The sequence below is a fragment of the Hyperolius riggenbachi genome, chromosome 12 (assembly GCF_040937935.1).
Source record: "Hyperolius riggenbachi isolate aHypRig1 chromosome 12, aHypRig1.pri, whole genome shotgun sequence".
Classification (NCBI taxonomy): Eukaryota; Metazoa; Chordata; class Amphibia; order Anura; family Hyperoliidae; genus Hyperolius; species Hyperolius riggenbachi.
Window position 1 is genome coordinate 116,153,101 of NC_090657.1, and position 25,185 is coordinate 116,178,285.

The following is a 25,185-nucleotide window of genomic DNA, read 5'->3' on the forward strand; positions in this document are numbered from 1 at the left end:
GTACTTGAGCTGTCGATACAAGTTAGTCTCTCTTGAATGATCGGTGGGGTGCGGATTGAGACCACGAGAGAGGGAAGGATGGGGCGGGGGGGGGGGGGAGAAGGGGTGGTATGGGGACATTCTGGCGGCTTTACCGCACTCTAATAAATGCTGCTGTTGTTGTGGTTATGATATGTACTGTATATGACCTTCATGTACATGTATTGTGTTGTTTATGCAAACAATAAAAAAACTTATCTGTGAAAAATACTCTTACTACTCACTCCCAATCTAACACTATCCTATTGCAGGCCTCTAAAATATGGCCAACGGCCAATAGACTAATATCTATCTCCAAGTGGGAATACTATACACCATTATGGCAAAATCCCAATCTCTCTGAGCTACTCAAGCTTAGGCCCGGTTCACATTAGCGTTTGCTATCCGGATTTTCCGGATCTGATCCGGACCGCATACTGTACAAACGGAACGTACGTTCCGCATAGCAATGTAAAGTCTATGCGGACGTTCACCTCTTCCGTTCCGTACGTACCGGAGCCCTATCGGATCCGGACTCTTTTCCAACATGCGCTATTTTTTGGGTCCGGATCTCCGGCCCACGCACCCGGACCGGAGCCGGACCTGAGCCTGACAGCACCATCCGGAACACAGAAACCAATGGGAAACGGAAGGCACAGAACACACTGCCAACAGAAACCTGACGTTCTACCCCACTTCCTATGCGTATCCAAGCGGCCATTTCAGATGGGGACACATGGGCCAAGCATGTCTGGAGTGGAGCAGCAGTGACAGACGTGCTGGAGCGGTTTGGCAGAATGTCGGAGATGGAGGTGAGGCCTACAGCGGAGGAACCTGATTCTACAGGTGCACCAGGTGCACCTTCTGCTGACCCCAACATTTTTTTCTTAAATTTCGCTATTTTTTGCCCACGGATCCGGATGGCAGCCTGATGCATGCCTGATGCAAACGTACGGTTCTGATCAGGATCAGGTCAGGATCCGATCAGGATCTGGTCCGTTTACTTGCCAAAACGCAAGTGTGAATGGGGCCTTAGCCACACTTCTTGCTGGGCTGATGTTGGTATACACTACATGGGTCAGATAATTACAAACTCAATGCTACACGCATATGCTGACCTGCAAGCTCGCTACTCGCTACCCCCCCAGTTTCAATTTATGTGCCTACAATTGCAACATGCATTACACTCACAATTCCCCAATGGTCTCCGTCTACTTGAGAATTCAACTCTTATGGAATTCCTTAAAGAAGGCCTACTACCTCACCATATTGGCACTTTATACAATGTACTAAATGAACACACTGCTGCTGCGGTGGTGGAGAAATCCAGAGATAAATGGCTACAATATGATATGCAGATTGAGGACGAGGAATGGGAGGACTGCTTGCTTGCCACCCGCCTGGTATCCCCCTGCATCAAAGACCGCCTGACCCAACTATACATAATCCACCAAAGCTATCTTACCCCTAGACATATTTCCAAATACTCCGTCAATACCTCCAATACCTGCCCTAAATGTACATTGCCTAACCCCACCTTTTTACATTTGCTATGGCTCTGCCCCCCAATAGCCGACTTATGGAAACAAGTGGTCAATTTCCTTCACAATACCATGGGGTCTCCAGCCACCCTAGACGTTAAATGTTGTATCCTCAATATATATGACGAAGATATGAACAAATTTGACAAATATTTTCTAATTGAAACCCTGTTTACGCTCAAATTATGCATTGCCTTTAGATGGCTGTCCCCTATCTGTCCCACTTTTTTGGAGTGGAAAACTAAAGTTAAAAATTCGCTTCCTCTCAAAAGACTGGTATACCAGCATAGGGGATGCCCGTCTAAATTCAATAAAATATGGGACAGGTGGCTAGATAAAGTTATCTGAGCTTCTCTATAGTGATGTATAGGCTGTTAACTGGCCTGTTTCTCCTCTCCTTTCCTCCAATTCATGATCCCCACCTCCCCTTATCCAATACCCCCCCCCCTTCCCCTCTTTACCCTCTTCACTGAGCCTCTCCTCCTTCTAACTGATGTATAATCTGTCCTCTCTACTTTTGCAATGCTCCTCCTTCGACTTACTCATGCCTTGAAACTCACAATCAGTACTCGTGGGTATGGCACACATCAGCTACTGTATGTTTATGGTAAACTGTATGATGTCTGTTACACTCTACCTTTTATGGTTCTCTACTACAAATCTGGTTATGTATTTTTACCTAATTCATGTTTGTATACTCTGTACTGCTTTTATATATTCAATAAACCTTTTGGTCAATGAAAAAAAAAAAATTAAATAAGTATGGCAGCCTCTATTTCCCTTACTTCAGGTTTCATTAAATAAGATATTTTCTTCCTATGTAAATGATCTTATAGAAAATCTTATCATTTACCAAAAATTGCACCGTTAACCATTTCTGCCGCCTGGACGTGAAGCTCAAGTCCGGGCGGCTGCTCTGCTGCGGTGCCGCGTTTCCGGCGCGCGATCGTGCCGTCCTCCGGTAGCCCTGGGATCAGTGAATGGGAACATGGTTCCCAATCACCGATCCGGGTCTCTTACAAGAGGCTTCAGTCTTTCTGCGTCATCCTTGTGCTTCCGTTAGCGAGAAGCACAAGGAGAAAAAAAAAAACTCAAGGTGGCCAAATAGTAAAACTACATCTACATATTTTTTTACAATTTACACATATAATAACATTAAAAATTAACTGTTTATTACCCACACCAAAATATTACCCAAATAAATTTTTTTTATGGAAAAAAAGAAAAGACATAAATAGTTACCTAAATGTCTGAACTTTTTAAATATACATTTGAAGGGGGTATACTACAAACATTTTTTAAATTATAAGCTTGTAAATAGTGATGGATGCAAAACGGAAAAAATGCACCTTTATTTCCAAATAAAATATTGGCGCCATACATTGTGATAGGGACAAAATTTAAATTGTGTCATAACTGAGACAAAACGGGCAAATAAAATACATAGGTTTTAATTATAGTAGCGCGGATTATTTTAAAGCTATAATGGCCGAAAACTGAGAAATAATGAATTTTTTCAATTTTTTTGTTATTAATCCTGTTAAAATGCATTTATAAAAAAATAATTCTTAGCAAAATGTACCATCCAAAGAAAGCCTAGTGGCGGAAAAAACAAGTGATAAAGTTATTAGCGAATGAATGGGAGGTGAAAATTGCTCTGATGCATAAGGTGAAAAATCCCCGCAGGGGCTGAAATGGTTAATGGGCTCCTTAACTACTTTGCGACTGCTCCACGCCGAATGGCAAGAGCAGCACGGCAGCCCCAGGACCACTCCACGGCGATTGGCGTGAATGACTGCGAGCGGAGATAGCAGGGGATCCTCCGCTGGAATGACGGAGCTCCGCTCCGCTATCACTCTCCCAGCGGCCGCTTGGATACTGTTAGACGGCGAAAGTCTAATAAGGCTGTACAGCGCAGCGCTGTACTGGGGACAGCCGTGTGACACACAGGAGCGATCTGCTGTGATAGGCTGAACGGAGCTCCATCATTCAAGGGGAGATGTGCGTGCAATCTCCTGCAAAACACATCCCCAGGACTGCACACCAATTGGCGTTAGGTGGTCCTGGTGCCGCGTTCACGCCAATTGGCCTGACGCGGTCTTTAAGTAGTTAAGGTTTGCTTTAAGGACAGAGAACCAGCACAACATACAGCCAAGCAGTACTTTCAGAAGGGTTTTCATGGTTACTCTCACCCAATACCTTGTCCCCCAAGCCAGCTGGTACTGCCAGAACAGCTGACCTGATCAGTGTGGGCTCCAATGCCTAAACAATACCAGCTTGCATGAGCCATGCCATGGGGACAATGCAGGACATTTTTTTTTTCCTTAGAACGGGTCAAGGACAAAAGATACACCAGAATGGCAACTTGTGAGGGAATCTCGAAGCCCCCTTTAACATGGGGCTTCCAAATATTCACTATTGTCAAGGGTCTGCAATACAAAGGGGTGGGGATGAGCCTCTTGTCCTTGACATAGATGAAGGGCAATGGGAAAGATTTCTGCTAGCTCTTGCAGAACTCCCCACCAAATGGACTAGGCACTAGGCCTGAACGATTTTAAGAAAAAATTGAATTGAGCGATTTCTGTCTAATTTCGACTTGATTCATGATTTCCTTCAAATAAAGCTTTGTGCCCTCTGTGCCTCTCTGTCCCCCTGTCACTCTATATGCACCTTATATGTCTCTTTGTGCCCCCAGTCTCTCTCTGTGCCCCCTCTGGGTCTCTCTATCCACCTCGCCTCCTGCATACACAGCATAATTCCTGTATGTCATGTGACATACATGAACCAGGAAGTACGCCTTGCACAAGAGTCGGCTGACGGCGAGAGAGGATGGACATCGTTGGACTCATGCAGAAGGTATGCCCAACACCGCTGGTGCTGCACGCCCCAGGACTTGGAGGAAGTTTGAAGCTGCTTCTTCAAACCTCCCCATGTGGGAATTACATCATTGCAGAAATCGCCGCTTTGTTGATTCCGAAATCGTGATCCTGGTGATTGAAATTTCGGTTTAAATTCGATTTATTATTCAGGCCTACTAGGCACACTAGTTTTATTCAGGTTGTGAAGAGACTGCATGGGGACAAGGGGTTGAAAGAATCTGATGGGTCAAAGGGTTACATGGTGATTTTTCTTTTTGTTTCAATTTTATCTGTAAGTCTGGATCCACCCTTGTCTATCAGTTTTTTCTGCTTGCATCTTTCTGCATGAGTTTTCTGACAGTGCTGCATTGCTGTTAGTTGATTTTCTGCATGTGAAAAATGATTGCAAGTATGAACTAACCCATTGATTAACATTGGTTTTCTTGTTGAGAAAATGCATTGAAAGACTGACAAGTGTGGATCCAGTCTAAAAGCATTAATGTAACAATGGAGCTGGCTGATAATTTGTGAAACTCATTATACATGTTAAATAAGTTTATACTTTCATTTGATGTTTAAAAAGCATATCCATTCCTTACCTTCAAAGGGTTTGCCAACAGCATGACTTGTGTGACTGATGCAGGAGGCAGGATAGGATTAAATGCTGCCATCTCTGTTCCAGATGGAGGCTGCAGCTTCACCTTCATTGTCTAGAAAGCCAAATTTTTTTTTTATTTTTTTTTATTTTGGGATGAAAAAAAAAATCAAGCATGCAAAATCTTATTATATTTACCTTGGGCACTGCTGCCTGGAAGAGAATATTGTGTATTGGCAGGGGTGCAGTGTTCAACATAGAGATCACAACCACCAAAACATCTGGACGGTCAGGTGGACAGTCTTTGGCAAAGTGCAACAGGATACGAAAGCCATTCTGGTCATAAGCAGTTACAGGTAGAAGAGAGCCTGAAATGGCATTAATTGGAGCACATTTGTGTTAGTATGCAAGTTATGGCAGCCATATACAATATATACAATTATTTTGCACAATTAGACATTCAAGTAGATGAAAATGTTCAACTGGCCAAAAATGTTACTGGAGTTTTGTGTTTTCGATCAACATTACAATCGAAATACAGAACTGCATCGTTCGTTCTAGGTGAAGTCATTCATAATGTTGCTTAATCAGTTTACCTGCACCCTGCACTGAAATGCCCGCCACAAAAGTAACTAGAGAGCGATTGCTTTCAACTGCTAGTAGCACTTAGAACACTTCAACAAGTAGTTTTGTTCTTTTTTTTTTTTAAAAGAAAATCTGTAACGAAAAAACGTTCCCTGGGGGGTACTCACCTCGGATGGGGAAGCCTCCAGATCCTATTGAGGCTTCCCTGTCCTCCTCGGTCCCACGGTGGCGGCAAAAATCCTCCCGTAACGGCGGCGATGTAAATATTTACCTTTTTGCTCCTTCCCACGTAGATAGGCGGAAATAGCCGATCACCGTCGAGCCGCTCTACTGCGCAGGCGCAAGTCGCCTGCGCAGTAGAGCGGACCCGACGGAGATAGGCTATTTCTGCCTATCTCCGTCAAAAGCGCTGCAACAGCGCCCCCGCTGGAGCCTGGAAAGGCAAATATTGAACAGGCTGTCAGGCCGCTGTTCGGAGGGCTGCAGCGAGGCCCCCGTGGGACAGAGGAGGACAGGGGAAGCCTCATTAGGACCCGCAGGCTTCCCCCTCCCGAGGTGAGTACCCCCCAGGGTAGGGGTTAAGGATGGTCAATGAGATGCAAATAATTTTTGCAGCTTGAACATGAACTAATCAAATCCTACTGAGGTAAAATTCAATTGGTCTATAGCAGTGATAGGCAAACTTGGCTCTCCAGCTGTTAAAGCGGACCCAAACCAAACATTTTTTTAATTAAAAATATTTAGTTGCAGCACTCTGACACGTACAAAGATAAATGAACACTCCTTCAAGCCTATGAGCATTTCAGTGCCTGCTTTTCACCCTTCTCTTTTCATAGCTAGGGTTATACTGGGGGCAGCCATTAGCAATTCCTCCATTGCTGGACACCATCTACTCCACCAGTTTGCCGGAAAAATGCCGGCAATTTGAAAGGAAGGGAGGGGTTTCTCCAATAAATGTAAAATATTTTATATTTGTCATCATGCAGCTGAAAAAAGTCTGCTATTTATTATTATAATTTAGAAAATGGATTTTATTTCTGAAATCTTGTATTTTTAATTTGGGTCCACTTTAAGGAACTACAAGTCCCACAATGCATTTGCCTTCATGAATCATGACTGTAGCCGTCAGACTCCTGCCATGCATTGTGGGACTTGTAGTTCTTTAACAGCTGGAGAGCCATGTTTGCCTATCATTGGTCTATTGCATAACCCTGCATCAACTCTAAACTATTTGCATCTCAATGGCCATCCCTAACCACCACCTTCATGTAGTATGATCAGTCAGATATTGAATACGATCAGCAGATTGTGTAGGTAAACCCTCATACTACATGAAGGTGTTAAAATTGGTTAGTGATTAGCCAATCATAATTAAAAGTGAGCACCAGGCTTTAGGCTCTGATTTGCTGGTCATAAACATGTGCTAAAGCAAGATGTGAGCTCCTTAGACAAATGCACTCTGCAAGACATGCCCTGTGGCTGTGAACAAGCACATTTGAACTGGGCACATGCAAGTTTCCAAATACACATGCATTGTAAAAAAAAAAGAAAAAAAAAAAAAAGAAAAGAAAAAGTGCTCATGCACAGCCAGTGGCGTCGCTAAGAAGCCGTGGGGCCCTGGTACAAGTTACGCATTGGGGCCCCGCAAGCACTCTAAACATAACTGATACAGTGCACCAAAACCTGCCAAGGACAACCACAGTGTTGAGGTGCCACAAGGGGATGGGAATTGGTGTGTAAATAATCACTACTATTCAAAGCATCTTTTAAAAGTGATTATTATCAGCACAGGACCAATAAGGAGCTGGGTGGGCCCCTCTAGCCCAAGGGCCCTGATGCAGTCGCTACCTCTGCACCCCCTATTGCTAGGCCACTGTGCACAGCTACATTTTTAGGGGCAGGTGAGGTGGGTGTCTGTCCTGGGCGCAGTTCAGGAGGGGGTCTCTGCAGGCAGTGAGTGGCGTCGGAGACAGAGAGGAACAGCGACACGTGGAGCTCCATCTCCTGGAACCAGGAAGAGGTGACTCCGCGTCCCTGTCTGCTTCTGCAGCTCTACTTTCTACAAAGCTTATCCCAGTCAGTGAGGTATAACCTATTATACGACTTTTGACTAACGTTCACCATTGATTAAAGATCTGCCCAACTTACTTGTTTTGATTGTATCCAGAGGAACGGTCACATTTGCTAGGGATACATGTGACGTTTTCTGAGGGCTTTCCTGTTGAAGTGATGAGAAAATGAAGTTTCCGGGGGCCACTGGCAGAGTACAATGTGGAGATGAAGAAGATATAGTTGGAGGAGGATTTGACGGTTTCACAGTTGAAAAGGTGGCCATGGCACCCAAAGTAACAGAGGAGCTTGTGTTCTTGGTTGATACCCTAAAAATATATTGCATATTTATTCATCCTACAGTATTCAATAGTGCTCAAGTAGCATTATTTCTGGAAAAATAATATTCCCTGGCAAATTTACCCTTTTGCTTCCTCTAAAAGCTGTTGCCCAAGCACTTCCAGTTCATGCAGTACAATGGGCCCAGTAGATGGGACAGCTGTTTGAATTGCTGTAGACATTACAGGGGCAGAACTGAATAAAGGAGGATAAGTAGTAGTAGCAGTAGAGAAGTGAGGTGTAATGGTTGGAACAGTAAAAGTTTTTTCTGGCTGTGCTAGCAAGGGGACGACTGCAGTGGTCAGAGAATCCTGTGTAGCTCTTGAAAAGAAATCAGCTTCTTGACTGTCCACCTGCAAGAAGTAGGTGTATGTATGTTGAGACAAATACTTTTTGTTATCAGGCATACAAATAACAGGTTAGGTGTTAAAGTGGACCTGAACTCTTGCACAGGACAGAAGGAAAACAGAGAGAAATGCACCCAGTGCATGTTTAGAGAGTTTAGCCTGTCTAATCCCCCCTATCTGTTACTAATCACAAGTTGTATTTTGATCCTTTAGCTGTGTCACCTGACTGCCATGGCAGATATCATTTGTAAAAACAGGATGTTAACAATATGTTTGCTTCCGTGAAAGCAGGAAGTAGACAAACTGCAGATTTATTGCAGGCTTTGTATCAGCTATAACAAATGTTTTTCTTTAAAGGCTATTATGCTGTTGCTTTTTGTTTTGAGCAGAGAGGAAGTTCTGAGTTCAGGTCCGCTTGAAACACTGTTAAAAAGTAAACACATTTATTAATACCTGAAATATATCATGCTTGGGGTCTGAAGTCAATTTTGTGGCTCCAATTGCTGGAGAATCATCCAGACCTAAAGGCAGGGTAGTAAAAGAAATTAGGAAACCAGACCATGCCTATTACAAAATCTACTCCAAATTTAGGGTCCACATATAAAACAAACTTTTTTTTCCAAGAACAAGTCCATGCAGAACGAAAACTTTAAACGAGTACCTCTTTAATCAGAGGTGCGCTACCCCATTCAATATTTTTCAGTGTGATGAATTATTTTAATCTGAGGCTGCAGCTGACAATCAATTAAAGGGACCCTGAGCAGTGGTAAAAAAAAAAAAGGAATCTGGACTAGTCCCCCCCCCCCCCCCCCCCCGTGAGGTCCCTTGGTGTCCTCTGGGTCCCCTCTGTGCTGGCGTTACATGGCATTCGCAGTGGGCGAAGCCAGGTAGATCTGACGTCACTGGATGCGGAAGCAGGCCTACTAGCCCGATAGGCGCTTTTATCATTGAAACTACGTAAGTGCGCTGCATGGCGCAGGCTGATTACTGATGTCTTTTTACTGTTACGCTATGAGCGACTTTTATGATCTTGTTTTACATGAGTACTGGATTAAAACGTTTTGACTACATGGAAAGAGGAACCGCTGTTGCCTGGTTTACTGTGGTATTAAACGCTAGACCCACCTGGATATGAGGTGGATTCAATTTGGTGAGCAGCCACTATTGCGGGAGAGTCTGGCGTGCCAATACACTGTGTGGATCACATTTGCATCACTGATCACCCAGGGTGTTTTTCAATTCTATTCTGCAGTAATGCACTATGTGTAGTATGTTTGATTTTTGCAGATGTAAAGATCTCTTGAAGAGGAGCGCTGTCACCTATCTATAATATTGGTTTACTATGGCAAAAGCTACTGTTCGCTCTAGATCGAAAACTAATGCTTCCATCTGCAAGCCGTTTTTACTGAAACTTCCATTCACACCTTAGAACATAGTTTAGGGGTCATTACATTACTTACTATACTCAATTTTCTTTCAACTGCAAAAACAACCAGTTTTTGAATGGTATATTGGTTTAACTACTTGTTGCACGCCGAGCAATATATTCACGGCCCTGCAAAGTTCACAGGATGCAGCAGGGCCGTGAATACAAGTCTGCAGCGGCGTGTAGCCTCACGCTCTCGTACGGCACTGCCGTTTCGCGGGGAGGTTAATGAATGGGACTGCAGTTCCCATTCATAAATCTAAGTCCCTGATTCAATGAATACCGGCGTCTACGAGAAGCCGGCATTCATTGTATCTTCCTGTTGTTACACTGCCACGCATTACTTCCGATTCACGTGCTTACGTACGTGAATCGGAAATGATGACGGAGGACATCTTGTGGCCAAATAGTAAATTACACCAAAATTCATTTTTATTTAATAAAAATCCCCACACTGACTTCTATAATTAACTATTTCCCTCCCACCCCCCATAGTACCCAAACTTTTTTTTTTATTTTTTTTTTATTTTTTTATATAGAGGGGGAAAAAGATTTACATAAAAAAAAATAAATATATATATATATATATATATATATATATATATATATATATATATGTAGTTACCTTAGGGACTGAACTTTTTTTTTTAAATGTATGTCAAGGCGGTATATTACTATTAATTTTTAATTTATGGGCTTGTAATTAGTGATGGACGCAAAACTGAAAAAATGCACCTTTATTTCCAAATAAAATATTGGCGCCATACATTGTATTAGGGAAATGTTTTAAACGTTGCAATAACCGGGACAAATGGGCAAATAAAATGTGTGGCTTTTATCCACAGTAGAACATTTTATTTTAACACTATAATGGCCAAAAACTGAGAAATAATGTATTTTTTCAATTGTTTTATTAATATTCATTTTAAAATGCATTTAGGATAAAATAATTCTTAACATACTGTACCTCCCAAAGAAAGCCTAATTGGTGGCGAGAAAAACAAGATATAGATCATTACGCTGTGATTAGTAGTAATTAAGTTATTGGCGAAAGAAAGGGAGGAGCGCTGACAGGTGAAAATTGCTCTGGTCCACAAGGGGAAAAAACCCTTAGTCATCAAGTGGTTAACATGGCAAACGCTACTGTTCGCTCTAGATCGAAAACTAATGCTCCCATCTGCAAACTGTTTTCACTGAAACTTCCATTCACACCTTAGAACATAGTTTAGGGGTCATTACATAACTTACTATAGTCAATTTTTATGATCGCATTGTATAGAAAATTTGCCGTTTATGAAGGCAATCATAAATGAACAATTCTTTGCAATTTATGATCGAATTTTTACATAGTTACATAGTTATTATGGTTGAAAAAAGGCATACGTCCATCGAGTTCAACCAGTATAAAGTACAACACCAGCCTGCTCCCTCACATATTGCTGTTGATCCAGAGGAAGGCAAAAAAACCCTTACAAGGCATGGTCCAATTAGCAACAAAAGGAAAAAATTCCTTCCCGACTCCAGATGGCAATCAGATAAAAATCCCTGGATCAACATCATTAGGCATTACCTAGTAATTGTAGCCATGGATGTCTTTCAACGAAAGGAAAGCATCTAAGCCCCCTTTAAATGCAGGTATAGAGTTTGCCATAACGACTTCCTGTGGCAATGCATTCCACATCTTAATCACTCTTACTGTAAAGAACCCTTTCCTAAATAAATGGCTAAAACGTTTTTCCTCCATGCGCAGATCATGTCCTCTAGTCCTTTGAGAAGGCCTAGGGACAAAAAGCTCATCCGCCAAGCTATTATATTGCCCTCTGATGTATTTATACATGTTAATTAGACCTCCTCTAAGGCGTCTTTTCTCTAGACTAAATAAACCCAGTTTATCTAACCTTTTTTGGTAAGCGAGACCTTCCATCCCATGTATCAATTTTGTTGCTCGTCTCTGCACCTGCTCTAAAATTGCAAAATCTTTTTTGTAATGTGGTGCCCAGAACTGAATTCCATATTCCAGATGTGGCCTTACTAGAGAGTTAAACAGGGGCAATATTATGCTAGCATCTCGAGTTTTTATTTCCCTTTTAATGCATCCCAAAATTTTGTTAGCTTTAGCTGCAGCGGGCTTGGCATTGAGTACGATTATTTAAAGGAATACTATCGATGTATACATTTATTTGTAATTGCTGTATGTTGTAGCACACATTAGGGCAAGTACTAGGAGCAATTTGATTCCTCACACAGCTGTTCCTCTCAGCTGTAAAATCCTCCGTCAGTTTTGGCGTCAGTGTTGGATACAAAATGTATCTAATACTGAGCTCCCAGAGGGCTAGACCATGTCTCTGCACAGGGGAGATGCTATCAACTCCTCAGTTTATAGTTTAATTATCACCTTGCTGAAAGAATCTTGTTGATATGGTGGTAAGGGGTTAAAGATTCTAGCAATGTGTGTTTATTATCTTTGCTTCTCTTTACTGATAAAGATACTAATAAAGCTAATTGTAGACAGTGGTCTGCCCCTCTCAGCAGCTTGTAAAGTGGATGCAGCTTGGAGTGAATCACCTCAAGCAGGCAGCCAGTCTAAGTGTAAACACAGACTCCTGGTATAGCTAGTTATATTCCAGCAATATTCCAGCTCATTTAGTTACCTGTTACTAGTGTTGGGCGAACACCTAGATGTTCGGGTTCGCGAACGTTCGCCGAACATCGCCGCGATGTTCGGGTGTTCGCGCCGAACTCCGAACATAATGGAAGTCAATGGGGACCCGAACTTTCGTGCTTTGTAAAGCTTCCTTACATGCTACATACCCCAAATTTGCAGGGTATGTGCACCTTGGGAGTGGGTACAAGAGGAGAAAAAATATTTGAAAAAGAGCTTATAGTTTTTGAGAAAATTGATTGTAAAGTTTCAAAGGAAAAACTGTCTTTTAAATGTGGAAAATGCCATGTTTCTTTGCACAGGTAACATGCTTTTTGTCACCATGCAGTCATAAATGTAATACAGAGAAGAGGTTCCAGGAAAAGGGACCGGAAACGCTAACCCAGCAGCAGCAGCAGCACACGTGAGGGAACAGGAGGAGCCGCAGGAGGAGAAGGCCACGCTTTTTGAGACACAACATCCCAGGCCTTGCATGAGGACAAATAGCGTGCGGATATAGCAATGCTTTTTGCCGCCATGCAGTCATAAATGTAATAAAGATGAGAGGTTCAATAAACAGGGACCGGAAACGCTAACCCAGCAGCAGCAGCAGCACACGTGAGGGAACAGGAGGAGCCGCAGGAGGAGAAGGCCACGCTTTTTGAGACACAACATCCCAGGCCTTGCATGAGGAAAAATAGCGTGCGGATATAGCAATGCTTTTTGCCGCCATGCAGTCATAAATGTAATAAAGATGAGAGGTTCAATAAACAGGGACCGGAAACGCTAACCCATCACAGATGGTCATTGTTCATGTTACTTGGTTGGGGTCCAGGAGTGTTGCGTAGTCGTTTCCAATCCAGGATTGATTCATTTTAATTTGAGTCAGACGGTCTGCATTTTCTGTGGAGAGGCGGATACGCCGTTCTGTGACGATGCCTCCGGCAGCACTGAAACAGCGTTCCGACATAACGCTGGCTGCCGGGCAAGCCAGCATCTCTATTGCGTACATTGCCAGTTCGTGCCAGGTGTCTAGCTTCGATACCCAATAATTGAAGGGTGCAGATGGATTGTTCAACACAGCTATGCCATCTGACATGTAGTCCTTGACCATCTTCTCCAGGCGATCGGTGTTGGAGGTGGATCTGCACGCTTGCTGTTCTGTGGGCTGCTGCTGCATGGGTGTCATAAAATTTTCCCACTCCAAGGACACTGCCGATACCATTCCCTTTTGGGCACTAGCTGCGGCTTGTGTTGTTTGCTGCCCTCCTGGTCGTCCTGGGTTTGCGGAAGTCAGTCTGTCGGAGTACAACTGGCTAGAGGAGGGGGAGGATGTCAATCTCCTCTCTAAAGTCTCCACAAGGGCCTGCTGGTATTCTTCCATTTTGACCTGTCTGACTCTTTCTTCAAGCAGTTTTGGAACATTGTGTTTGTACCATGGATCCAGAAGGGTATAAACCCAGTAATTGGTGTTGTCCAGAATGCGCACAATGCGTGGGTCGCGTTCAATGCAGTCTAGCATGAATTGAGCCATGTGTGCCAGAGTCCTGCCAGAATCCTCATCATCCTCTTGTGAGCGTTGTGATAGTTGTTGTGATGCATCATAGTCGTCACCTTCTTCCTGGTCTGCTTCTGCTGACCATTCGCGCTGAATTGTGGAAGTCCAACGTGCACCGCTCTGGCCCTCGTCAGTGGTGGCAGGAAATTCCTTCTCCAACTCCAGCTGTTCCTCCTCCTCTTCTTCGTCATAGCTGCTGGAGCCAGCGTTTCCTGAGGCGGATGGCCTGATGTTGGTACCATCACGCTGATCGTTTTCTCCCTCAGATTCCCCCAGTTGCATCATGACAGCTGTTTCCTTGATTTTCAACATCGACCTCTTCAGTAAACACAGCAGTGGTATGGTAATGCTGACTGAAGAGTTGTCACTGCTCACAAGCAACGTGGATTGCTCAAAATTTTGGAGGACTTGGCAGAGGTCCAACATGTTGGCCCAATCGGATCCACAGAAGCTTGGCAGCTGTCCGGATGCGCCTCGGTACTGCGCCGTCATGTACTGGACCACTGCACTCTTCTGCTCGCAAAAGCGGGCTAGCATGTGCAGCGTAGAATTCCAGCGCGTAGGGACATCACACAGCAAGCGATGGTGGGGGAGATTGAAGCGCTCCTGCATCTTGGCGAGTGCCCCCGAAGCAGTACTGGAATTTCTGCAATGTTTGGCCACTCGTCGCACCTTCAACAGAAGATCGGCCACGCCTGGGTATGTCCTCAGGAACCGCTGAACTACTAGGTTCATCACGTGCGCCAGGCAAGGGATGTGTGTCAGCTTAGCCAACCTTAAAGCGCGAATGAGATTACTCCCATTATCACACACAACCATGCCCGGTTTCAGGTCCAGCGGTGCCAGCCACAAATCCGTCTGTTCCTTTATTCCCCTCCAAATTTCCTCCCCTGTGTGCTGCTTATCCCCAAGGCAGATCAGCTTCAGCAACACTTGCTGACGCATGCCAACAGCTGTGCTGCACTGCTTCCACGATCCTACTGCTGTTGGGTTAGCGTTTCCGGATGAGGTACAGCTTTGAGATGCGTTGGAGGAGAAGGAGTCAGAGAGGTAGGTGCTGCTTTTGTTATCCAGTGGGAGGGACGGTGGTGCAGCTGTTTGCGGCGTGGGCAACACCCGCGCCGTAGCAGGTGAGGAATCGCTGCCAGGCTCCACAAGGTTCACCCAGTGCGCGGTAAGGGAGATGTATCGACCCTGGCCGAACGCACTCGTCCAGGTGTCAGTGGTGAGGTGAACCTTGCAGGCAACGGCATTCTTCAAGCTTCGGGTTATTTTGCTGACCACGTGCTCATGCAACTCAGGCACTGCAGAGCGCGCAAAGTGGTAGCGGCTGGGAACCACGTAACGTGGGATGGCCACTGACATCATGCCCTTGAAGCTGTTTGTCTCCACCACTCGATATGGCAGCATTTCGCAGGCCAGAAGCTTGGCTATGCTGGCTGTTACTGCCACGGCCCGGGGGTCATTTGCTGGCAATTTCCTCTTGCGCTCAAACATCTCCGACACAGACAACTGAACCGTAGCGCTGCACACGGAAGGGCTGTTGGTTGTTGTGTTTGATGAACACTGGGAGACCTTAAGAGCACTACTCCGGAAAGTGACAGTGTCAGCGTCGTCTGATGTTTGTGAATGTTGTGAACCACGCAATGGCTGGGCTACTGCTGCTGCTGAGGCGGGTCTGGTGGTGAGTCTGGTGAACCCAAGGGAGGCAGTGTTGCTGGTACCCTGTCCTGCCGCATTTGCCCACAGAGTGGGATGTTTGGATAGCATGTGGCGGCTCATGCTGGTGGTGGAGAGGTTGTTAATACTTTTCCCCCTGCTCAGGCGGGTCTTGCACACCTTGCAAATCGCCATGGTAACATCCTCAGTGCAGTCTTCAAAGAAAGCCCAGACTTTGGAGCACCTGCCTTGCTGGCGATTTCTGTTTGCTCCTCTTTTGCCTCTCACTTGAACTTCCACGCTTGTGGTGCCTGAAATTGCGCGCCGCCTACCTTGTGGCACAAGGCGAACTCGTGCAGCAGTGGGTTCTTCAACAGACTCATCTGTGCTGCTGCTACGACGGCGATGTTCTCGTTCACAAACAAAATCTGGGTCTCTGTCCACATTGTCCATACCCTCCTCTTCCATCTCCTGAAACTCGTCATATGTCATTGTGGGGGGCCGCCGCCGTGGAGTAGAGCTCCCCAGAACAACCTCTGCGCAGCTCACTCCAACGTCGTCTTCTAGATCTTGTCGGCCGACCTCCTGCAATTGCAACCCCTCCTGCCCAACTTGCTCTGGGATTTGGGTTTCCGAGTCCTCCTCGGACTCGCCTTGTATTTCAGTGCGCGGTGCATTTCCCACAGTTAATGGTTGTGAATCCGGGCACAACATTTCTGGCTGTTCCTCCATTGACCTTTGAAAGGTGGAAGTTTGTTGGGCTGGGAATAGCTCCTGCGAATACCCCATTGTGTCCTGAGGTAATTCATCGGACTGGTTATCTGGCAGTTGTGTGCGTGGTGTCGCTGCCGGTTGTGTCAGCTTTGTGCCCACTGGCTCCTTGTAACTGGCTGAGGACTCGGACCTCGTGCGTGATGTGCTGGTGCTGCTTAACCCACTGCTGGACGCTTGAGAGGTCATCCAAGTAATTATCTGGTCCTGTTCTTTTGGATTTGTGAGGGTTGTTGTCCTGGACAACATGGGCGGTATTGAGTGGGTTTTCTTGGGTGCTCCCCTGTGGCCTGTACGTGAACCGTCAGGGGAAACACCTCTTCCCTTGCCCCTCCCTCTTTCACCGGATTTCTTCCTCATTTCACTTATCCTTAAAGTACACGCTGACTGGCAGCAGTACAGTGGCAGTACAGAAATGCTATACAGTGGCGGGTGAGCGGTGTACCACTATTCCCAGCAGCGACACAGAGCACAATGCTATACAGTGGCGGGTGAGCGGTGTACCACTATTCCCAGCAGCGACACAGAGCACAATGCTATACAGTGGCGGGTGAGCGGTGTACCACTATTCCCAGCAGCGACACAGAGCACAATGCTATACAGTGGCGGGTGAGCGGTGTACCACTATTCCCAGCAGCGACACAGAGCACAATGCTATACAGTGGCGGGTGAGCGGTGTACTACTATTCCCAGCAGACACAGAGTGGCAGTAAACAGAATGCTATATAGTGTGGCTGAGCGAGGTACACAGAGTGGCAGTAAACAGAATGCTATATAGTGTGGCTGAGCGAGCGGTGTACTACTATTCCCAGCAGACACAGAACAGTAAACAGAATGCTATATAGTGTGGCTGAGCGGTGTACCACTATTCCCAGCAGCGACACAGAGCACAATGCTATACAGTGGCGGGTGAGCGGTGTACCACTATTCCCAGCAGCGACACAGAGCACAATGCTATACAGTGGCGGGTGAGCGGTGTACCACTATTTCCAGCAGCGACACAGAGCACAATGCTATACAGTGGCGGGTGAGCGGTGTACCACTATTCCCAGCAGCGACACAGAGCACAATGCTATACAGTGGCGGGTGAGCGCTGTACCACTATTCCCAGCAGCGACACAGAGCACAATGCTATACAGTGGCGGGTGAGCGGTGTACTACTATTCCCAGCAGACACAGAGTGGCAGTAAACACAATGCTATATAGTGTGGCTGAGCGAGGTACACAGAGTGGCAGTAAACAGAATGCTATATAGTGTGGCTGAGCGAGCGGTGTACTACTATTCCCAGCAGACACAGAACAGTAAACAGAATGCTATATAGTGTGGCTGAGCGGTGTACCACTATTCCCAGCAGCGACACAGAGCACAGTGGCGGGTGAGCGGTGTACCACTATTCCCAGCAGCGACACAGAGCACAATGCTATACAGTGGCGGGTGAGCGGTGTACCACTATTCCCAGCAGCGACACAGAGCACAATGCTATACAGTGGCGGGTGAGCGGTGTACTACTATTCCCAGCAGACACAGAGTGGCAGTAAACAGAATGCTATATAGTGTGGCTGAGCGAGGTACACAGAGTGGCAGTAAACAGAATGCTATATAGTGTGGCTGAGCGAGCGGTGTACTACTATTCCCAGCAGACACAGAACAGTAAACAGAATGCTATATAGTGTGGCTGAGCGGTGTACCACTATTCCCAGCAGCGACACAGAGCACAATGCTATACAGTGGCGGGTGAGCGGTGTACCACTATTCCCAGCAGCGACACAGAGCACAATGCTATACAGTGGCGGGTGAGCGGTGTACCACTATTCCCAGCAGCGACACAGAGCACAATGCTATACAGTGGCGGGTGAGCGGTGTACCACTATTCCCAGCAGCGACACAGAGCACAATGCTATACAGTGGCGGGTGAGCGGTGTACCACTATTCCCAGCAGCGACACAGAGCACAATGCTATACAGTGGCGGGTGAGCGGTGTACTACTATTCCCAGCAGACACAGAGTGGCAGTAAACAGAATGCTATATAGTGTGGCTGAGCGAGGTACACAGAGTGGCAGTAAACAGAATGCTATATAGTGTGGCTGAGCCAGCGGTGTACTACTATTCCCAGCAGACACAGAACAGTAAACAGAATGCTATATAGTGTGGCTGAGCGAGGTACACAGAGTGGCAGTAAACAGAATGCTATATAGTGTGGCTGAGCGAGCGGTGTACTACTATTCCCAGCAGACACAGAACAGTAAACAGAATGCTATATAGTGTGGCTGAGCGAGGTACACAGAGTGGCAGTAAACAGAATGCTGAGCGAGCGGTGTACTACTATTCCCAGCAGCGACACACAATGACTGGGGGGGACCCTGGCTAGCGTGGCTGGAGAGCGAACTACCCTGCCTGCCTACCCAAAGCTAAACCCACAGACAAATGGCGGAAATATGACGTGGTTCGGGTATTTATTTACCCGAACCACGTGACAGTTCGGCCAATCAGAGCGCGTTCGGGTCCGAACCACGTGACCCGTTCGGCCAATCACAGCGCTAGCCGAACGTTCGGGGAACGTTCGGCCATGCGCTCTTAGTTCGGCCATGTGGCCGAACGGTTTGGCCGAACACCATCAGGTGTTCGGCCGAACTCGAACATCACCCGAACAGGGTGATGTTCTGCAGAACCCGAACAGTGTCGAACACTGTTCGCCCAACACTACCTGTTACCACCTCAGATCAGCCTATTTCTCCTCATGTCTGCTGCATGCTGTGAGTGACACAGTGAAATATATTTGTGAGCTGTGTGACAGAGTAACCAAGCAGCTCAGGGTGACCCAAACTACTATGAGCTGTGTGAGAAATGAATTTTTAAGCAGGGATAGTGAGAGATAGACCTGGGTGAATAAATAAAGTGCCCCTAGCACTAGTGGTAATGTGTACACTAATATAGAGTATTAAAAAAAAAAAGTCGTTTCAATCGATAGTACTCCTTTAACTTGTTGTCGATGAGTACTCCTAAGTCCTTCTCCAAGTTTAATGTCCCTAACTGTATCCCATTTATTTTGTATGGTGCTAGACCATTGGTACGACCAAAATGCATGACTTTACATTTTTCAACATTGAATTTCATCTGCCATTTATGTGCCCATATAGCCATCCTATCCAGATCCTGTTGCAATATGACACTATCTTCCTGAGAGTTGATGATTCTGCACAATTTTGTATCATCTGCAAAAATAGTAACATTGCTCACTACTGCATCTACTCGGTCATTAATAAATAAATTGAAGAGCACTGGACCCAGTACAGACCCCTGTGGGACCCCACTGCTAATTTGAAGAATAGATTGTTCAGTAAATGTGAACAATCAATAACTGCCTTCAAATTACTTACGATCATTCAAATCGCATCAAAAGATTGCATTTAGTGAAAAATTGTACCGTTAATGGGCACCTTTAGGGGACGTGGAGTAAGGCTATGCACAGTGGTACAGTGTGTATGTATATATATATATATGTATATATATATATATATATATATATATATATATATATATATATATATATTGTACAGCGCTGCGTAAGATGTCGGCGCTATATAAATACTAAATAATAATAATAAAAAAGTATTCGGCCCCCTTGAAGTTTTCCACATTTTGTCACATTACTGCCACAAACGTATCAATTTGATTGGAATTTCACGCGAAAGACCAATACAAAGTGGTGTACACGTGAGAAGTGGAACAAAAATCATACAGGATTCCAAACACTTTTTACAAATACGGTAAATAACTGCAAAGTGGGGTGTGCATAATTATTCAGCCCCCTTTGGTCTGAGTGCAGTCAGTTGCCCATAGACATTGCCTGATGAGTGCTAATGACTAAATAGAGTGCACCTGTGTGTAATCTAATGTCAGTACAAATACAGCTGCTCTGTGATGGCCTCAGAGGTTGTCTAAGAGAATATTGGGAGCAACAACACCATGAAGTCCAAAGAGCACACCAGACAGGTCAGGGATAAAGTTATTGAGAAATTTAATGCAGGCTTAGGCTACAAAAAGATTTCCAAAGCCTTGAACAGCCCACGGAGCACTGTTCAAGCGATCATTCAGAAATAGAAGGAGTATGGCACAACTGTAAACCTACCAAGACAAGACCGTCCACCTAAACTCCCAGGCCGAACAAGGAGAGCGCTGATCAGAAATGCAGTCAAGAGGCCCATGGTGACTCTGGACGAGCTGCAGAGATCTACAGCTCAGGTGGCGGAATCTATCCATAGGACAACTATTAGTTGTGCACTGCACAAAGTTGGCCTTTATGGAAGAGTGGCAAGAAGAAAGACATTGTTAACAGAAAAGCATAAGTCGTCCCGTTTGCAGTTTGCTACAAGCCAAGTGGGGGACATAGCAAACATATGGATGAAGGTGCTCTGGTCAGATTAGACCAAAATGGAACTTTTTGGCCAAAATGCAAAACGCTATGTGTGGCAGATTACTAACACTGCACATCACTCTGAACACACTATCCCCACTGTCAAATATGGTGGTGGCAGCATCATGTTCTGGGGGTGGTTCTCTTCAGCAGGGACAGGGAAGCTGATCAGAGTTGATGGGAAGATGGATGGAGCCAAATACAGGGCAATCTTGGAAGAAAGCCTCTTGGAGTCTTGAGACTGGGGCGGAGGTTTACCTTCCAGCAGGACAATGACCCAAACATAAAGCCAGGGCAACAACGGAATAGTTTAAAACAAATAATATCTATGTGAGATATAGAATGGCCCAGTCAAAGTCCAGATCTAAATCCAATCGAGAATCTGTGGCAAGATCTGAAAACTGTTGTTCACAAATGCTGTCCATCTAATCTGACTGAGCTGGAGCAGTTTTGCAAAGAGAATGGGCAAGGATTTCAGTCTTTAGATGTGCAAAGCTGGTAGAGACATACCCTAAAAGACTGGCAGCTATAATTGCAGCAAAAGGTGGTTCTACAAAGTGTTGACTCAGGGAGTTGAATAATTACGCACACCCCACTTTGCAGTTATTTATTTGGTAAAAAATGTTTGGAATCATGTATAATTTTCGTTCCACTTCTCACGTGTACACCACTTTGTATTGGTCTTTCACGTGGAATTCCAATAAAATTGATACAGGTTTGTGGCAGTAATGTGACAAAATGTGGAAAACTTCAAGGGGGCCGAATACTTTTGCAAACCACTGTAAATATAGGCCAGGCTAGTGTCTCATGTACTTCTCCCTCCTTCTTTTCTCCCTTCTTGCTCCTTTGTGTTGAGCTGATAACAGAGTTCAGAGGCCACCTGGGCGATGTGATGATCACCTTGACATTTATCCCTTAGCAAAGGTGTCCCATCCAACCACCCACCTACCCCCAATATCAAGTGTGTCCAACATGGTATGCCTTCCTCACCCTATAGCAAAGTGCGGCCAGTGTAACAATTCCTAACTCCTTTCTTCTATAGCAAATACGTTCAGAATAACCCCTTCCCAACCCCATTCTCAGCAAATGTCAGTAAAAGCAATGTTACTACAAAAAAAGTAATTGGTTTTGTTTAGCCTGGTGAGGTTGGTGGTTCATGGGGTAAAAAGAGGGGTAACACCATGAGGTTTCCGCACCAGGTGACACCAACCCTAGTGATGTCTCTGATAATTCATTGAAGTTTACCCCATTATCTTAGCTGTTAGGCTAGGTTTACACTAGACAAAGAGAAAAGTTTTTCAGGGCAACAGATTCTAATTTTAGCTATAGGATTCATTCAGACATGTCCATTCTCTTCATCTCCGCTCCGGTAGCAAGACACAAAGTCCTGTCTTGCACAACTTTTCTGTTCACTTCTAGGCCAACAGAAAAATGAAAGACTAAATAAATGGACCACTTTCATTCTCACTAGCGCTTTCAATGTTAATTGATCTTGACAAAAATATAAAAAATCCATCCCTTTACCCCTCCCAATCTCTCCCGTACGGTCTATTATCAAAATGGCATGCTACAACGGGCACATAAAACTCATTACGATGGACCCAGTGGATCGTACGAAGTTGGATCCGTTACAATTGTATACTTTACCACTCCAGTATAGTGTGGACCTAACCTTAAGGTGTATACACATGGACAATTACTGTCACTCACAGTTTTTGAATTCAGTTTTGCCTTAGCGTTGGTGTACATGGGCAGCAGCAGTGGGGATCAGGGGAGGACTGGCCAGGGGGGAAAGGGGGAGATTTCCCCCCAGGCTGCCTCTCATTTAATGATTTAGGGCTGGCACAGTACTTGCTGCATTCAGGTTTTTGTATAAGGCAATGTGAAACATTAGGGTGGCTGAGAAAAATAAGGGTGCAATTACGGAGCAATTAAGAGGATGGGTAAGCTGGTAAATGTACACAGTAAGATGCAGAGCAGAGGCTTGCCTGCAGGGTCCATAGAAAAAAAATCCTCTGTCTGCTTTCACACCATTATAGCTCCCAACTGTCCCTCTTCTGAAGGGACAGTATCTCTATGGACATAAGTGTGTGTGTGTGTGGGGGGGGGGGAATCTTGGGGAATTACATCTGTTGTCTCGGCGATCAACCAATTGTTTTGATAATTACTATTGGATTGGGTGAAAATCGGTGCCGCCACAAGCATGCCCAATTGACGATTTGACTGATTTTGGGTGGAAATTGGTTGACTCTGAGATGTTGGGAAATCTCAGGCCGATGTGGTTGATTTGATGTGCAGCGGTAACGACATGCGATAATCACGAATGACGGACACAACGGAAACCCCTTGCTGTCATCCCTCCAAATGTATTATATGACCCCCGGTGCCTGTGCAGTTATACTTTACCTGTCACACTGCCCTGGGAGTGTCCTTACTGTATTTCCACATGGGCGCGCCATGTGACTACCAGCATGTAGCACGTGGGGTACGTGTCTGACGTCATTTGGGATGGGGCTGCCATGGAAACAGGCCTCTAGTTTGTGTTTTCCCCCCAGGCTAAAAAGGTCCCAGTCCTCCCCTGGTGGGGATTAACTTGCCTTGATCGCTGCCTCTGGCCAAAGCGCTCCACACCCCACCACATTCTCCAGATACGCCCTCCATCCGGTACTGAAAGAGGAAGTATCGTGGCATGAAGTGTTATGGCCAGAAGTGGGAACCAATGTGAGTTAACTCCCACTATTGCAGCTCATTTACACTAATGCTCACTTTCACGAATCTGAATTTTGCCCATTTTTCCTTAAACTTGATCTCAGTTTAAAGCTAATTGCTGAACACATGCCACACTAGCCTACAGGCTAGTGATGCACTCTCGTACACACTATGGTTTTCAGCCAAGGTGGTTGGTGAGGGTTGTCTCTGACAAAAAAGTAGCATGTGTACAGCAGGCCCAATCCTCCCCAATTTATTGCAGAGAGATCTGAAGTGACTGATCATCTGGGCTGAGCCCATTGTTCTTCCTCTTACCTCTCCCACTCAATCCTGCACATCCTTCTTCCCTGTCCAAGGGCTATTTAGCAAAGTGACATTCGTATATCATTTCAACATGATTTTTATGTTCCCCACAATAACCTGGTGCAGAAGTTGAGGATACAGGGACTATGAGAAAAAGTGTGCATGTGAGAGAACTGATTACCCCCTTGGCTGTACGATTCTTTCTGGATTTTAGGGTCTAAAAAGCAATTTTGTGCACCCTTTCTCTTCCTGGGATAAATAAAATGGGAAATAATATCTCAAGATGCTAATATACTACTTCCTCTACATAAATCACTTGTAATGCCACATCTGGAGTATGGGATATAGTTTTGGGCACCACACTATAGAAAGGACCCGGGCTGTGGAGTCTCAGTCGGAGCAATTTTTGAGTACCTGGGGTCGATTAAAAAATACCCTCACTCCTAATACATTTAAACTGTAATTAAAAGAGACAATATAACATTTTCTATTTCTCAGATACAATACATAGATAATAGTAGAGCTAGTTCACAAAAATGGAAAAAACAATTACATAGTTATTTGGGTTGAAAAAAGACATATGCCCATCGAGTTCAGAAAATAAAGTACAACACTAGCTTGCCCTCACACATCCCTGTTGATCCAGAAGAAGGCAAAAAAAACCTTACCTTCATTCTCCAGCAGAGTACCTATACATCACTCTCAGATGTACCCATAGTTAGATTGCCTAGGGCCTGACCGATGTTCTTTGCTCCTGTCTGTACCCTCTCACAAGTACTCTTACTAAGCACTAGTTTTGACTCTACAGCTATATCCTAAGTTTAGTTTAAATGAATCTCTGGTATACATAAAAAAACAAGAGGTATGCTATTGCTTAAAAGTTAGTGTTCCAACACATTATCTGTTTAAACAGCAGGTCATATTATCCCATGAAAAAAACACATATATAAGTAGATAGCTACTTATTCATAAAATATGTATTGCACTATCCACATTTTGATTTCAGTAGATTTTATATAGTAAATAAAGAGAATTCTTTTCCTGCTATCTGTCATCCTGATTCCCTCTAACTAAAGCCAATCCTGATGTCACTTCCTCCCTTACTTTTTTTTCTGCCCTCAGCCAATCCCTCAGCCCTGGACTGCCTTCAGCCAATCAGTGAGGAGCAAAAATGTGGGAGGGGTGATGACAAGCACCTTCTCGGTGGCAATGGCAAAAATAGAGCCAGGCTGACGGAGATAAGATTTATTACAGCAGAAACATTTATGAATATATTGGACTGCTTGCAAAGCAGGATAAGGTTGCAGGCTGCATATTAAACACAAAGTAGTGGGTAAATGGAATTTGATTTTGTGGCAGACAATCCCTCT

General features: G+C 45.0%; 1 protein-coding gene across 2 annotated transcripts in view; it reads right to left on the reverse strand.

Moving 5' to 3' along the window:
* GGA3 (golgi associated, gamma adaptin ear containing, ARF binding protein 3) overlaps positions 1-25,185 on the reverse strand; it is a 257,926-nt gene that overhangs the window by 23,381 nt on the left and 209,360 nt on the right. For both annotated transcript variants that reach the window (XM_068261937.1, XM_068261936.1), the window contains exons 12-16: positions 8,786-8,853; positions 8,070-8,338; positions 7,746-7,975; positions 5,211-5,380; positions 5,017-5,127 (exon numbers count right to left, since the gene is read on the reverse strand). In XM_068261937.1, coding sequence (XP_068118038.1) covers positions 5,017-5,127; positions 5,211-5,380; positions 7,746-7,975; positions 8,070-8,338; positions 8,786-8,853 — 848 coding nt within the window. The remainder of the gene's footprint in view (positions 1-5,016; positions 5,128-5,210; positions 5,381-7,745; positions 7,976-8,069; positions 8,339-8,785; positions 8,854-25,185) is intronic.